Raw genomic sequence first — 14854 nt, 5'->3', positions numbered from 1 at the left:
AATTAGTATTTAAATTTGTTTTTTCTCTGTATTAACTACCTTCTTTCAGAGTCAGGAGAGGTTACATTTACAAACTAGTCTCTCCAAAATATAATTCCAAAGTTTATTCATGATCAAAAAAATTTAAAAAGGGGAGAGGCACTAAAAAAATGACATTCTCAAGTAATCATATTTTTCTGAAAGATAAGGGTGTCTGAAAAAACTAATTACACCAATGCTTATGACAAAATCATGATCAAAACTATTAGTTTTTGAAGCAAAGAACAATTATAATCTTGTCATATTGAACTATTTTGTAATTAAAAATACAAATTTCCTTTGGAAAAATACTGCAAGATTAGGCTGTTAAAAAATTTGCATATTGCTTTCACTCTTTTATGAAGAAAATACAGTTTCCATTAAGAACTACTGCTGCCTGTCCTTGCATCCAAATACAATCAAGCATAGAACACAGCCCTTATATCCTACTCTTACTAAAAAATCCAAAAATTTGTCCTGTCTCTGTATGATGCTTTTCCCAGATTAAGCATCTCAGCTTTGCTCAGCTAACCACATTCCAAAAATTTTCTTGGGAGACCAGGTTATTTGATAACTATGATACCACAGGTTTATATACAAGCATACTTTTTCAAACTCACCCTGACTCTTTGTTAGGCTACACTCCTAGCTAGATGCTTTCTTCTCCCCTGAAACAAAATACATTTCAAAAATAAGGAAGAAAATGCCACTCAGTGTAGAGAGAAGAAAGATACCCATGCAAAATTTGTCAAAGCAACTCTTAAACTTTTCCATTCGTTATCCTTTAATTATTTAAAATTAGGGTAGAATTGAGTACTATTTAGTTATGTTTAGGTGGGAAGGAAAATGAGTCAGATGGCCAGTCTAGTCACTCACTCATGTTGTGTGCTGCAGTTTCCTTCTCACTGATTTATGGCTCATTAGGGGGTAGTAGGAATCTTTGCCAGACCAGAGCACATGTCCATGGGTATCATTATTGACTGAAGGATTCACATGGGAAACAGCCCAAGAGTTAGTAGCTAATGTTTCCTTCCTCTTTGACATAAAAATGCACTTCCTAGGAGAATATCTCTGTCTTTCAAAAGGCATAAACATCCACATATAGTCTTGTGGTATTTAATTCTGTGTATGTCTGTTCCTTGCAAAAGAGTTTATGGCCTCATGGAGGAAGGTCAGTGACCCTGTAGATGAACTCTGTGCTCACTGAACAAACTGTTATGGAGATATCAGTTTTATTTTTACACAGTTCATGGGGCATTTACATATACCCTACAATTATATTCACCATAGATCTTTATGCAATTAGTATGGCCATAAATTAGTGCAGACTATTTAGCATACAAGTACTGTGCTGTTGTCTTTGTGGTATCAAGATTTAAATATTGATGAACTGCAGCCTCTGGAATTTGTCTGACATCCACTCCACTTGCTATTGTACAGTTATCATAGAAAGAAATGTTTCTTTTACAGTAGCACAATGGTGCAGTAGAATGGAACAGCTGAGAATAGAAGTGTTTCTGTGAGGAGAGTAACAGCTGTGACAAAGGGTTTTGTTTCCTAGTCTCAAGGAAACAGCTTTATTCTGCATTTCTAACAATGGGATGAATAACTTCTTTGTGTGATTCAACATATCCCTGATACAGATGTATGAGACAGTCTGTTCATTTTCTCCCTTAGTTTCATGCTGAACAATTTTTACCTTTTTTGATATTCCCAGATACATTCCAGTTTCAACTGGAATGCTGTTTTGAACTTGAAGCTACATGAATAAATCCAAACCACAAAGGCCTCTGAACAAAAATTAGAATTAGGATTTTTTTTGAGGCAATATTCCTTCAAGCCTTTAACACACATGGAAATATTTCACCACCATATGAAATGTATGTGAACATGAAAAAATAAATGGAATTTATAAAAATATCTAACAAAGTATTGATGTATGACCACGACTTAGTCTTTGTTGTCCATGAGCATATTCCTTCACAAGAACTACAGAGCCTTAGGACTCATAGATCTCTGTGCAAAGTAACTCCACTCCTATGCTGAGTGAAAGCAAAGTCCCTCTGTCCCCAGTGGGGTACAGAGATACAGAAGGAAATTTCATTGAGTTCCTCTCCCAGTTTTCATCACCTCAGACAGAAACCTCTGCTTTCTTAGAGGTAGCAGCCAGGCCAGAGTTAGGGAGCCAGGGGCAGCAAGTATCAGATGCTTGTTGCTGCTGTTAGCCCTGTCAGCAGCTGCACCCCCAGGTCTGCAGGAGGAGCTGAAAGCTGGGCTCACTCTGAACTCAGAGCACACCACACAGCTTTGCAGGAGTTTGGCTGGTAGTTGCAGAAGGAATCACATCACATGCTGCATTGAAAGGGACCCACACCAAAGTTCAGTGAGTCAGCAGTGCCCTGCAGCCAGGAGGGCCAGCCCTGTCTTAGGGGGGGCATCAGGCACAGCATCACCAGCCAGGCAAGGGAGGGATTGTCCTGCTCTGCTCTGAGCTGTGTCTCATTTTGGGTACCTCAATATAAAAAAAGACAGAGATTTAGAGACTGTCCAAAAGAGGGCCACGGGGCTGGTGAGGGGTCTTGAGGGGAAGCCTTATGAGAGGCAGCTGAGGGCACTTGGTTTGTTCAGCCTAGAGAAGAGGAGACTGAGGGGAAACCTCATCACAGTGTTCAATTTTCTTGTGAGGGGAAGAGGAGAGAGAAGTACCAGTCTCTTCTCCCTCAGACCAATGAGTGACAGGACTCAAAGGAATGGCATAAAGCTGAGTCAGGGGAGGTTTAGGTTGGCTATTGGGAACTAAAGGTTATTTTACCCAGAGGGTGGTTGGGCACTGGAACAGGCTCCCCCAGGCAGTGGTCACAGCAGCAAGCCTGGCAGAGTTCAAGAAGCATTTGCACAGCCCTTTCAGGCACACAGTGTGACTCCTGGAGTGTCTTGTGCAGGGCCAGGAATTCACAGAGTTAAAGAATGACAGAATATGCTGGGTCAGAAGGGACTCACCAGGAGCTGGACCTGCACTGTTACCTCTTGTTGTGCCAGCATTGTTATCACAACTGGGTTTATAGAAGTTACCTCTCTTCCCTGGTTATGCAGTGTTGCATTTGCTTTGGGCATGATCGTACTGCTGGACTTTGGATCTTGCTTTAATCTTAGTGGGATGGTTCATTACAGCCCAGCACATGTTAGATGATAAAGTTAGTCTGTGCTTATCCCACATTATGTGAGATATCCACATAAAATGGTGGATGTGATGACTTACAGAGCTTCCCTCATGCTTCTTTGACTGCAGACTGGCATCTGCAGCAGAGTCAGAAATAAATGCACCAGGGATAGTTCATCAGCTTTGGGGCAGTAGGCTTAAAATTCTAAGTACAGATTAAAACCAACCAGCTCTGGTCCAAGGATACATTTTGTCCATTTTAAGCCTTTGATGGTGACATGAAGAAATCCATATTTGGCAAGAAAAGGGGGAGGATTTTTTTTTTCTTTTTTCCCTCAGCAGATTGATTTCCTTTTAAAAATGTTTTTCCCATTAACTGGAAAGTATAGAACATTGCAAGGGTTTCAGGAGGGGCTTGTGGGAGAAGAGCAAGGTGGTTCAAAGAGCATAATTTCTGTTAGAGCACTGCAGTTTGTCACACTAAGTGTATTGTGGGGCCAGACCCTTTGGCTCTGTCTGCTCCTGAGCTGCACAGCTGAAGAGAAGCTGGCTGGTGTCTACTGGCAGAGAAGCCTTTGAGCTGACTTGTTGGCTCTCTTCAGCATTTGCTGGAGAAAGAATACACACCAGCATGCTTTGTTAGGAGAAAAGGTAATCCAGAGCAGCATGTAGCTTTGGATATTAGGCTTGAATGTCAGCTTTTCTACAGCATCTTAACATACCTTTTTAAATCACCTTTTGATTGTGTTGTTCTCTATCTGATTATCATGTCAGCAAACCAGAGTTCTCTGGCATGTTTATACAGGTGCATTTAGGCAGGTTTGTAGGAAAAATAGTGCATGGAATTGCTTTTGCCCACAGCATGTACTAGAACTCAGGAGTTATCATATTCACAAGTTTATATAGTCCAGTGTCTAGTTTAATATCTAGTAATATTTGGCAAAATCAGATGTGACACACAAAAATGAGAGGCCACTAACACAGGAAAACATCTGAGGGCTATGAAAGCTGTTCTTCAGTCTGCATTCATTTGTCTGAGTAAGTTATGCAAACTGAAATGCATAAATGGCAGCCTATTCTTCACTGGCATGCAGGAAAAGAAAACTGCCTGAAAACTATTGTGTTTTGGGGTTTTTTGAGTATGTTTGAAAACTGTAATTTAAGACTTTTCAATAGAAGAAACATTAGACAGCATGGCAGGGTTTAGCTAGAAATAAATTTGTGGTCTAGCTTGTGTATTTTAAAGAGGGTAGGGCTCAATATTTGGCTGAATTTATTGTTGTTCTGGCAGTTCTTCAGCAAATTTTATGCAATTAAGAGGAAATTAATACAATCTCTCAATAGCAGCAAAAATTATACAGAGAAGGAGAGGAAGAAAATGTTCTTACCTAAAGACACGACTTAGGAATTACTTTGCTAAAAAAAAGAGTTCAAGAAGAATATCAAGCTCACACAAGTGATGCAGCCACCACACACTGCCATGGGCAGGTTTGTTATCTCTGCATGAAGCCCATGCTGACTTTATGCAAGCTAAGCACATGCAGTGGTTTGTTGGTCTTATCAGTGATGTTTGTGAAATACTGTTTGAATAGTCTGTAATCAGTACCTGAATGTCTGTATTGGGTGTAATTGTATAACTAAATATACAAAAGAAATAGATGAGGTAAATAGGTGAAGCTGGAATCACTCAGTCTTCCACGTGCTTCCAGAATTTTTCTTTCCATCTTTCTCTTGGAAATAGAGCTAAACTTGGCCACAGCCCACACAGCAGCCTCCTGAAGTCAGAAGTGCTGAAGACACAAGACATCAGTTGCTTCTCTGATGAGCCAGATAGCCCAGAGCAAACCTGTTCCCAGCCAGTGGGTGCCCTGGGGCTGGTCAGTGCCCTTCCTGGTGGCTTCCCATCACAAAGCTGGCCCTCACTAGAAAGTGGCCTGGTGTGTGTCACTGGTTTGTGTCTGCTTGCTTTGAGAAGGTCACAAAGCCTTAAGGGGTTGTCATCAGGGCAGCTGAGAGAAGTGAAACCCTCTGAGTCATCGGTAATGTCATCAGTTACTAAAATGTCTTTGTTTCTCTTCAGGAAAGGAGAAAAGAATTTGAGAGCAACCTGCAAAAGGCTGGTTTGGAGCTAGAAACAGAAGACAAGAAGGTAAAAAAAAAAAAGAAAAATTAGGACCAAAAAGAATAGGACTTGGAAATCAAGAAACCACTTTCTTTCTCGGAGAAAAATTATAAATCATACTCATGGATTTCAGTGGACTGTTACTAATTTAGGGGAAACTAGGTTAATATGTTCGTTTGAGTGCTTTTTCCAGATACATTGATAAGAGCTGTGGAAGCAGAATAATTTTGATTCAAGAGGAAGCTTTTGTTTTTGCTTTCATAACAAGAAGGCAAAATAGCTGTGATTTGGTTTGTATCCACATAAATGGGAAGTGTGCTTACCCCTGATTTTAATTCTACCTAACAATGAGTAACAAGTTTGGAAGGCAGTGAATGAGTTAGTTATGCCCACTGGATGTTGTAATTGTGAGGAAGGACCCTGTGACCTTGAGGATGTTTGATCAGTGGTACTGTTGGCTGTAATAACTGGAGGATGTGTGATTTTGACTGATGGAGTCAGCACGCCAGAGGCTGAGTTGAGTAAAATAACTCTTGGTGAAGTTCAGGCTCTGTAACATCCATAGGTAGGGAATTCATTGAGCAATATTAAAAACCCTTCTTTTTGCCAACTTCTACTGTGAATGCAGAGCAGCACTAGAAGAACATAGATGTTACATGAGGCCTGTAACAAGATTATTCTTCATGTTTCCAGTGTCATGAGAATTTTCAGGCTTCAGTGTATGAGATTAACATAGTTTGAAAAGCCTTTGTGAGCTTGTAGTAGTGCAGAGGTTATTTTTATGAACAGCCCACTACTCAGATAAGCTTTGCAATAAATATATATATATATATATATATATATATATATACACACGCACACAGAAAGTCCTTCTACTTCATTCTTAAATCCTTTAAAACTATGTAAAAGGCAATACATTTTATATAAAAAATATTCCCATAAATCTTTCAATAAAACAGAGTTTGGTCTAATGTCTGATTTAACTTTTCTGGAGCAGGAGTCTGAAGATGGCAAGATTTTTTTTGTGAAGATCCATGCACCATGGGAGGTTCTGATCACGTATGCAGAAGTGCTGAACATCAAAGTTCCCATCAGGGAAAATGACATTCCCCCCATGGTGGAGAACCCCCTGGACTGTGTGCTTTTCCCACTGAGGCTGCCTGAGAAGGTGATGCACCCTGAACCAGATTATTTCACAGCACCATTCAGCAAGGACAAGCAGGAGCTGTACCTCATTAATGATGAGAGCACTTTCTTCTCACCTTCCATGAGAAACAGAATAGTAAGTATGGGAATTTGGCTACTTCTGGTTACAGGTACATTTACATGGCCCCATCAGAATATTCATGTAAGGAAGGAGTGAGTATAGAAACCATGGTAACTGAGGTAAGTACAGAGAGGCCTGGGTACCTGTGCATCTTGCTTAGAAATATAGAATAATTGTTGGAACTGATCTTCTGGTGTCTACAAGGCAACTGTACCCCCGGTATTCTTACACGAGATAAGGCCTTCTGAAGAAATGCCTGTTGCTTTTGCATGTTGTTCCTGCAGGTTATGCACAGTGCACATCTATTAAAAGTTTCTGTTTAATGCCCCTAGAATAGGAAAGGTCTGAAGTTCTCATTCTTGAATCTCAGGTGAATTATATTCTCACACGTTGCCCATACGGAACAGAAGAAGGGAAGAAAAAATTTGGGATTAAGAGACTGCTGAACAATGGCACCTATACAGCTGCTTATCCTCTTCATGATGTAAGTATTTCAGCTTTCTGCTCCCTTGAGCATTTCCCAATGTTTGCACTCTTTTACCTACTGTGACATTTGCTGTTCCAGGAGATATGAAAATACACTCAAACCTTTCAATTTGTCCCAGTAATTGATTCTGTTTTATAACACACACAAGACATAGCTGTCAGCCCTGCTATTTGGCTTTTGTGTGCTGAAATATTTCTTCCTACAGATAAGCTTTTAGATTCTGTGTCAGTCACATCATTTCTTTAGAGACTTACTCCATCATATTCCTGTAATGCTGATGGCACAGACCAGGCAGTCGTACCTTAGATTATAACAAGGAATGAATTTCCCCTGCAATAGCATACATTCAGCAGTGTGTGTGTACACTACTCATACTGTAGTTAGAGAACTCTTGGGATCACACCATTTTGGGACTGAAGTCAGATAAGTTGCCTGAACCCTGCCAGTTCAGTGTGGGATGGTGACTTGTCCATCTCCCAGTGACCCTTGGGTACAAATGGTTCAGATGGTAAATACTATGTTTAGTTTTTAATATGACATGTGTGGATTTAGTCTTGAAATTCCATGGAGAAAACAAGAGAGAGATGGGTTAGTGTTTTACATGGGTTGTTTGGCTTTAAAATGTTTTTCCTCCTCAATGTTATGTTTAATTTTTTGCTTAAATCTTAAATTCTCTCTGCGTTTTTAAAGGTTATTTCAGATGTCACTATGATTTAGTGAACTTACTCTGAATTCTACCATAAGACATTTTTAAATACTGTATGTAGAGTTATATTTTAAAATGCTTGAAAATACTTAATTTTCCTTAGGAAAAAAAAATTGAGCGAATGGACATTCCTTAGGTTTTCAGGAGGAAGGTTTGGCTGATTAGGATCTAGAATGCTAGTCTAGGCTGGGAGGCACTTTATACTGTTGGGATTACCAAAACCACAGACAGTAAAAAGCAAGAATCTCTTCTATACGACTACAACCAACTTTAAATGCTAAGAAATCTTATGAAAAAAATTCTAAAACTTATGGGACACACTTAAAAATCTTTATCTAAAGATAATTATTTAATCTTTCAGAATATTTTCAAAATACAAACTTTAGGTTACTTAAACTTCTATTGGTTGCTTCCTGTTTAGAAACCAATTTTCATGCTTTTCTTTGTGAGTGAGAGACATTCAGAAAAGAGGAGAACCAATTTTATTTTGTGCCACACAAGCGGAGTTCTGTGGCACAAAATAAAATTGCAAAAGCTGTCAGAAACTGGGGTTATTTTACACTGTTTAATTTCTAGGAAGTGATGAAGTTCCAAAATTTTTGTTGTATTTGACAGTTAAGATACCTGATAATGACCAACACCAGAGTCTTAGGAGGGTGCATCATCATTGTGTTTGTCTCTTTCAGTGTAGTATTTGGGTCTGTTGATGAGGCTTGGATGTCATGGGACAGAGAGAGTGAAACTGCAAGTGTTTCTCACAGCAGCCTGGGAGAAATTTTAGGGAGTTGTAAGGATGTGATAACTTGTTAAGTATAAACTATCTGCAGTGGTGTTTCTCTACTTTGTCTGTCTGTTCTTCTCAAGGATGGTGTGTGAGGAAGATGGTTTTGTTAGTTAGCTATGAAAAACACCAATCACTTGTTTTTGAAATTCTGAAAGTTTAATAGTAATAAAATGGTTATAAAAATAGCAATATAATTAGAGTAATAAAAATTTTGGACAATTTGAATTAGGACAATATGAGACAATAAAAACAAAGAGTTACAGACAGTCCAGGTACCTCTTTCTGGGCAAAATAAGCCCCAAAAAAGGACCCACGTTACCAGAGGATTAATCCTTAAAAGCAACAGCCTGGTGCACATTCATACACCTCATCCATGGTGCATCAATTCCATTTCAAACACAGGATTATGTCTGGGCAGTGTCAACTTCTTCCTCTGAATCCTAATGGCGTCTTCATGGCTGAGTGAGGCAGGAAGAAGTTCATTTCTCCTGATAAGGAAGCAATAAATTCTTTATCTCTGAAAGATTGAGGTGTCCTGTAGCTGCTATCTCAGTGCGAGTCCTCTCTTTAAAAAATTATCCTACATAGCACAGTTTCATTTTAACATTATGTTATAACCTAAAACTATATTTAACACACTACTTAAGAAAATTAATACAGCATAACTTTCTAACACAACACATATAATATTCATTTGAATATTTGCAAAAAGCCAATCATATAATTCACATTTTTCACGTTAGCCAATCAAATAGACTGTACTGTGTCACTCTATAAAAACTGTGTGGTTTTCTTGAATAAAGCTTCTTTGCTCTTTCTACACTCCTGCCTCCTGCCTGTCCCTGTGTCATTCTCAGTGCAAGAGTGACAATGAGGTGTTTTCCCCTTGCTCTGCTTTGCTCTCAGTGCCAGTACTGGAAGAAGGCCAGCGACCCCAACTGTGACAGCGAGAGGTACACGCTCTACATGGAGTGGGCTCGCTTCCTGCGCTTCTACAAGGAGCAGCCTTTGGTCCTTATCAGGTGAGCTCCTGCCTGGGGCTTGTTGTGTGCCCTTGCTTTTCACTGTCATACATCTGCATGCATCTGTAGCTTCATCCTGCTAGGAATGCTGCTGACCTAGAACAGAGTTAAAGTAGGTGTTTATTCAAAAGTGTTATACAGTGTATATTCATCTCTAGCTTGATCCTGCTGGAATGATGCCTTGAGAAGGCTGACCTAGAACAGAGGCTACACAAAGTAGGTGTTTATTAAAAGGCCTCAATGGGTCCACCTTGGGCAGCACAAGAGCCCAGCCAGGGATACATCCAAGAGGAACCAAAATGGTCCCAAAATGCGTGACCGGTCACAGGGTCTCTTAACTTTTATAAGTTCTGGTCTGTTAGCATATGGGAGTTATTTCTCCAATTATAGCTTTAGGTTATGAAGTCCCATCCTTCTTGTTTTCACTCTTCAGCCCAGGTTTTTTATGCTCTTGGGCCTGAGACTTGTATAGGCTGTCCTTGGTCCCTTGCTGGAAAAGGATTGTTTTATCTACCTGCTCTGTGAAGAGCACTTATCATTGCTTAATATGATGCTCAGAGCTACACACTAAAGCAACAGAGAATCTGAAAAATATAAAAGCTAAAACTTAAGGCATCAGGAAATCTTTGCCTCTTTTGAGATCCAGTGAGAGCTGGATGTTAACTGGGCACTATATCCTGGGAGGACATGACAGAGCTTTCTACTGAGAGGTGGCAAAATGCTTTATCTCAAATCAAGCCTCTTTCCATCTAGCCAGTCCTCCTCAGGTTAGGTTTATTACAGATAATTCAGCTGTTATAGAATCACATACATAGATTACCTCAGATTTTTTAATTAATCTCTGCAAAAAAAATGCTAAAGGTTTATTTCAAATGTTGAAATTTTAACACATACTTGAAAAAATACTGATAAAATCAGTTTGGAAGTTTGATTCTTAGTTCTAACCCCAAATTTAAACTCTCTTTAGATCTCTTTGATTCAGCTGATGTGATACAACAGAATGTTGCTTTGTTCACAGGTTACAGTTCCTTGTTTGTAACACAAGTGGTTGTATTTCTGTGGATTACCTATTTGTTTTAACCATATGGTCAGAACTGTTGTGCTGTTTCATTTGTGTAACCCCTTGGAAAAATCAGAAAGTAAATCTTCACCTACACTATTCTGTAGAAAAGAGTGATTTTAATGATGGTTTCTGCTAGGAGTTAAAAAGGGACAAAAGAGGCCATATTTCCTGATCATTCACCCTGTTCTTACAGCTTGAGTAACTTCTCATGGCCACTTTCAGCCCTCATTTTCCACAGTACCTCAATGCATTTACTCTTCTGTTAAAAGTGAATTTTGCCAAGTATTTCACTTTTACTCTGGCCAGTTTGCTTTACTACAGTTTTAAATTTTGCTTTGTGTTCCTGTTAATTGCTTTTTTTTTTTTTTTTTTTGTATTCAGAAAGTACTATGGTGAAAAGATTGGAATCTATTTTGCCTGGCTGGGATTTTACACTGAGATGTTATTCCTTGCAGCAGTTGTTGGCTTAATCTGTTTTCTTTATGGCTTGTTTACAATGGATGAAAATATGAGCAGGTAAGTATAACATTGAAAATCTCCTGGGCAAAAGCTAAGCAACGTGAAAATTTTATTGTTGCCAAAAAAAATTTATTCTTCTTGTCACTCAACAGGTAACAAGCTTTTAAAGCTTGTCAGAGCAGACAAATTTGTTCTTCAGCTGTCTTTATTGACTATAAAGGTGGTGGAGCACTAATGCAGAACTTGTGACTATCAATTAGTAAGACTCAACTTGTAGGTGAAAAGCAATATTTTGATAGCTTTCTGTGTTGGAGAAGCTGCACTATATGAAGTCCTGAGGGTCCCCTTAGATCTCTCAAAATTGTTTGAGTGTTTATTGTTGCCTTAAGCTTGTCTATTTAATCAGCAGTCTGACCTGTTTGTGTAGGTCATCATTTGTACTAACCAAAAGCACGAGTAGACCAGATCAGCAGTGTTCTCCCAGCAAAGAGGGATCCAGTATCTTAGAATCCACAATTTGGTGGTTTTTTTTAGTAAGCATAGTATTTCTTTTATCAGAAGTCCAAAGATTTATTGTATTCAGGGGTTGGGGGTGGGGAGAGAAAAAGAGAGTTGACTTCTCGTTGCTGACTGTTTTCTGTAAGAAGGTTTCTATAAAATTTTGAGTTTTAACTATAAAAGATGACTAACAGGTTAAAATTCTCATCTATTCTGTTGAATAATGTAATTTTGAGATTTGTATTTTAGCTAGGTTGAATAATGTAATTTTGAGACTTGTATTTTAGCTAGGTTAAGAATTCATCTGGGAATACTGTTAAAAATATTGAGATTTCTCTGGATACTGAAGGACTATCATAGAATTCTAAATTTTACCCACTGTCATTAAATTGAAGTAGGAAATTTTACTGCAGATATCAAAGCTGAAGTGGTCTCTCTGCTTTTAGAAAAGGTGTTTTTATGTCCTTGCTAACTTGATGAGAAATAACATGGTTTGTATCTTGCCTGAAAGCAGTGCATGTACAGTACAGCTCCTGACAGACTCCTGATTCATTTCTGGTAGAGCCAAAGAGCACTTACCAAGGGAATTATTAATTCTGCTCCTTGTAGCTTCATTCTTGGGTTGCCCTGACCAGCCACTGGTTAATACCAGTGAATGTGACAAGAGGTGGCATCTTTGCTGTGAAGCTGCAGATGTTGGGCTTTGAACAAATGAAGCTCCTATTCATTTTTTAAATAAATAACATAAAGCAGCTTTTAAGATGCTGTGGAAACAGATACTTTGCAATGTTTTCCTGCTTAGCAAAGAAATCTGTGACCCTGCAATTGGAGGAGAGATCATCATGTGCCCACTTTGTGACCGAGACTGTGAATACTGGAGACTGAACACCACCTGCGAGTCCTCACAGGTCTGTGTCTGGTTCTGCAGCCCCTGCTCCTTTTTGTTCATCCTGAAAACTGTCTTGGTACTGACCTGTTCCTGGCTCTTCTCTTGCAGTATTCCCATTTGTTTGACAACGTGGCAACTCTTTTTTTTGCCATTTTCATGGGTATATGGGGTGAGTACGTGTGATAAGTTTTATGTCATGCAATAAGGAGATCTTGGCCAAGCTGCTGAGGGACACTGGAAGTGGGAAGAAGGGGAATAATGGCTGCACCTTAGTATCCTGCCTCAGATGTGATGAATGAGTGAAAATAATTTAAAGTTACAGAGGAATTAAGACTTAAAAAAACCCAAGCAGCATCTAGGATGCCATAAGAATACCATAAGCATTGTGTACTCTTAACTGCTAACATTTGATTCTTCCCTTAGTAACCAGAGGGGTCCAACATTATGCAGCCCCTATAAGAGTCCTCTCTGTTCAGCCCTTCTCATCAGCACTGTCCCAGTGAGGGAGTGGGGGGTTTTGTGCCCTTTCACTGGATGGATGGTGGTCCATCACTGCTGTACTTTTGGGATGAGGAAATTCCTAGGGATCTACTCCAGTGAACTTTGTGCACTGTAGTATGTTTTGATGACACGGAAACAGGTGGATTTCTGGCCTCTATAAGTCACTGTGATATTTTTTGAAAAATCTCATTGCCAGGATTTCTTCTCCTGGCAAGATGAGAAGCCTCAGCTTCTCCATGTTTTGCTGCTCTGGAATGTGATTTGGAGAATTGTTTACCCAGCATGTGAATTGTTTTTAATTAATGACCAATCCCAGTCCAGCTGTGTCAGAATTTCTGCTCTGTCACGGGTTTTTATTATTCATTCTTGTGTAGCCTTCTGTCTGTATCCTTTCTCTTTCTTTAGTATAGTTTTAATATATAATTTTTAATATAACATCATAAAATAATAAATCAGCCTTCTGAGAACTTGGAGTCAATTCTCATCTCTCACCTCGTCCTGGGACCCACAACACCACAACATCTATAATCATAGTTTCATACCAATGATACCTCTTCAGACTTTTAAGAACATTGTGTTGAATACATGTTCTTTTCTTCAACTCTATGAAGGTTTATAAATTCTGGATAGCTTAGTTATTGCTTCTTATTTCCTTAAATACAGTTCTCGTTTCATACTGTTTGTATGAAATGCCATCATTAAATGTTCAACTTGTATATAGATATTTTATTAACTCACAAAGGTTCATATGTGCTACTAGAAAATCTGTGTATTTTTTATTAGAGGATCTAGTCACTTCTTTCATACAGAATTATTATTCAAAATCTAATAAGGTTTTTGTTGTATGGCTGTTTTACTAAACTTTTCTTGGTTTCTAAAAACTAGCATTTGCGTGACACGGATTAGTCATTCAGGAAGTACCAGCCAAAGAGTTTAGAACTGCAGAAGATAAGCTTTCCTGTGTTTGTCTAAGCCATAAAACTTCCCCAGTTCAGATAAGAACAGTCAGATTACAAAATGTTTACATTTTAAGGTAATTTATTAAGGGCTCTTAAGATGTTACGTAGTATTGTAAATTTTACAGCTGTTTATATATGAAATCAATTCCTTCTAATGTCTTATAAAATTCTTAGGCCAGCCCAACTCTTGACTGTATAAAAATCATCAGACATTCACTGTCTTTAAAATGACTATGTGTCCTGGTTTAGGGTAAATTTGGGAGGAAACCTCCAAAGGGGTCCCTCTAGAAAGCAAATTCAAGTGGCCCCTCCCCTCACCAGTTCAGGAGACATTAATCTCCTTTGAGAAAATATGAAAAAAACTATTTATTCAACAAGCAAAGTGTTCACAAACATGGAGAAATGAATGATATTAAACAGTGGAAGCTCTTGTTGTTCTGAAGAGGTGGCAAATTCAGACAGTCCTTTTCAGGGGCTGTGGCTCAGCTCACTGTCTCTTACCAGTCCCTCCTGCATCCCGGGCCCCCCAGTGGGCCACAGGTGAGAGCTCCAGATGTTTTTCTGGGTTTTCTGTCCAGAGCAGGTTCATACAGCTACAAGGAAAAGGAAAGCCACAGTCTGGGGGACTTTTCTGCCTCAGCTTGCTGAAAAAACTAACTAAAAGCCAAGGAGAGCTTTCTCCTGCTCCCTGTCCGTGCTGCAGACAGCATGGCCCGTGAGTCACAGAGAGAGCTGAAGCTCTTTCCTCTGTTTTTTTGAATACAGCCACGAAAAATTTCTACCCTTTTTCCTTCTCCCCCCCTTTGCTCTTGGATCTTTAAAGGCACAAAACTTATTTCTGAGCTATTTTATTTGCTAGGTGCCCCGTGGCAGGGAGGAATGATGAATCTGACTCCATGTTCTCAGAAGGCTCATTTAT

The 14854-nt window shown here is 39.1% G+C and overlaps 1 protein-coding gene across 7 annotated transcripts in view; it reads left to right on the top strand.

Annotated features, from left to right (window-relative positions):
• Window positions 1-14854, top strand: part of ANO5 (anoctamin 5) — a 63213-nt gene that overhangs the window by 28080 nt on the left and 20279 nt on the right. For all 7 annotated transcript variants that reach the window (XM_059848300.1, XM_059848298.1, XM_059848297.1 and 4 more), the window contains 7 exons: window positions 5259-5327; window positions 6298-6582; window positions 6938-7051; window positions 9451-9566; window positions 11011-11145; window positions 12389-12494; window positions 12584-12644. In XM_059848300.1, the coding sequence (XP_059704283.1) occupies window positions 5259-5327; window positions 6298-6582; window positions 6938-7051; window positions 9451-9566; window positions 11011-11145; window positions 12389-12494; window positions 12584-12644 (886 nt within the window). The remainder of the gene's footprint in view (window positions 1-5258; window positions 5328-6297; window positions 6583-6937; window positions 7052-9450; window positions 9567-11010; window positions 11146-12388; window positions 12495-12583; window positions 12645-14854) is intronic.

This window comes from Haemorhous mexicanus, chromosome 6 (assembly GCF_027477595.1).
Source record: "Haemorhous mexicanus isolate bHaeMex1 chromosome 6, bHaeMex1.pri, whole genome shotgun sequence".
Classification (NCBI taxonomy): domain Eukaryota; kingdom Metazoa; phylum Chordata; class Aves; order Passeriformes; family Fringillidae; genus Haemorhous; species Haemorhous mexicanus.
Note: the sequence above shows the minus strand (reverse complement) of the source record. Positions and strands in the feature narration are given on the sequence as shown.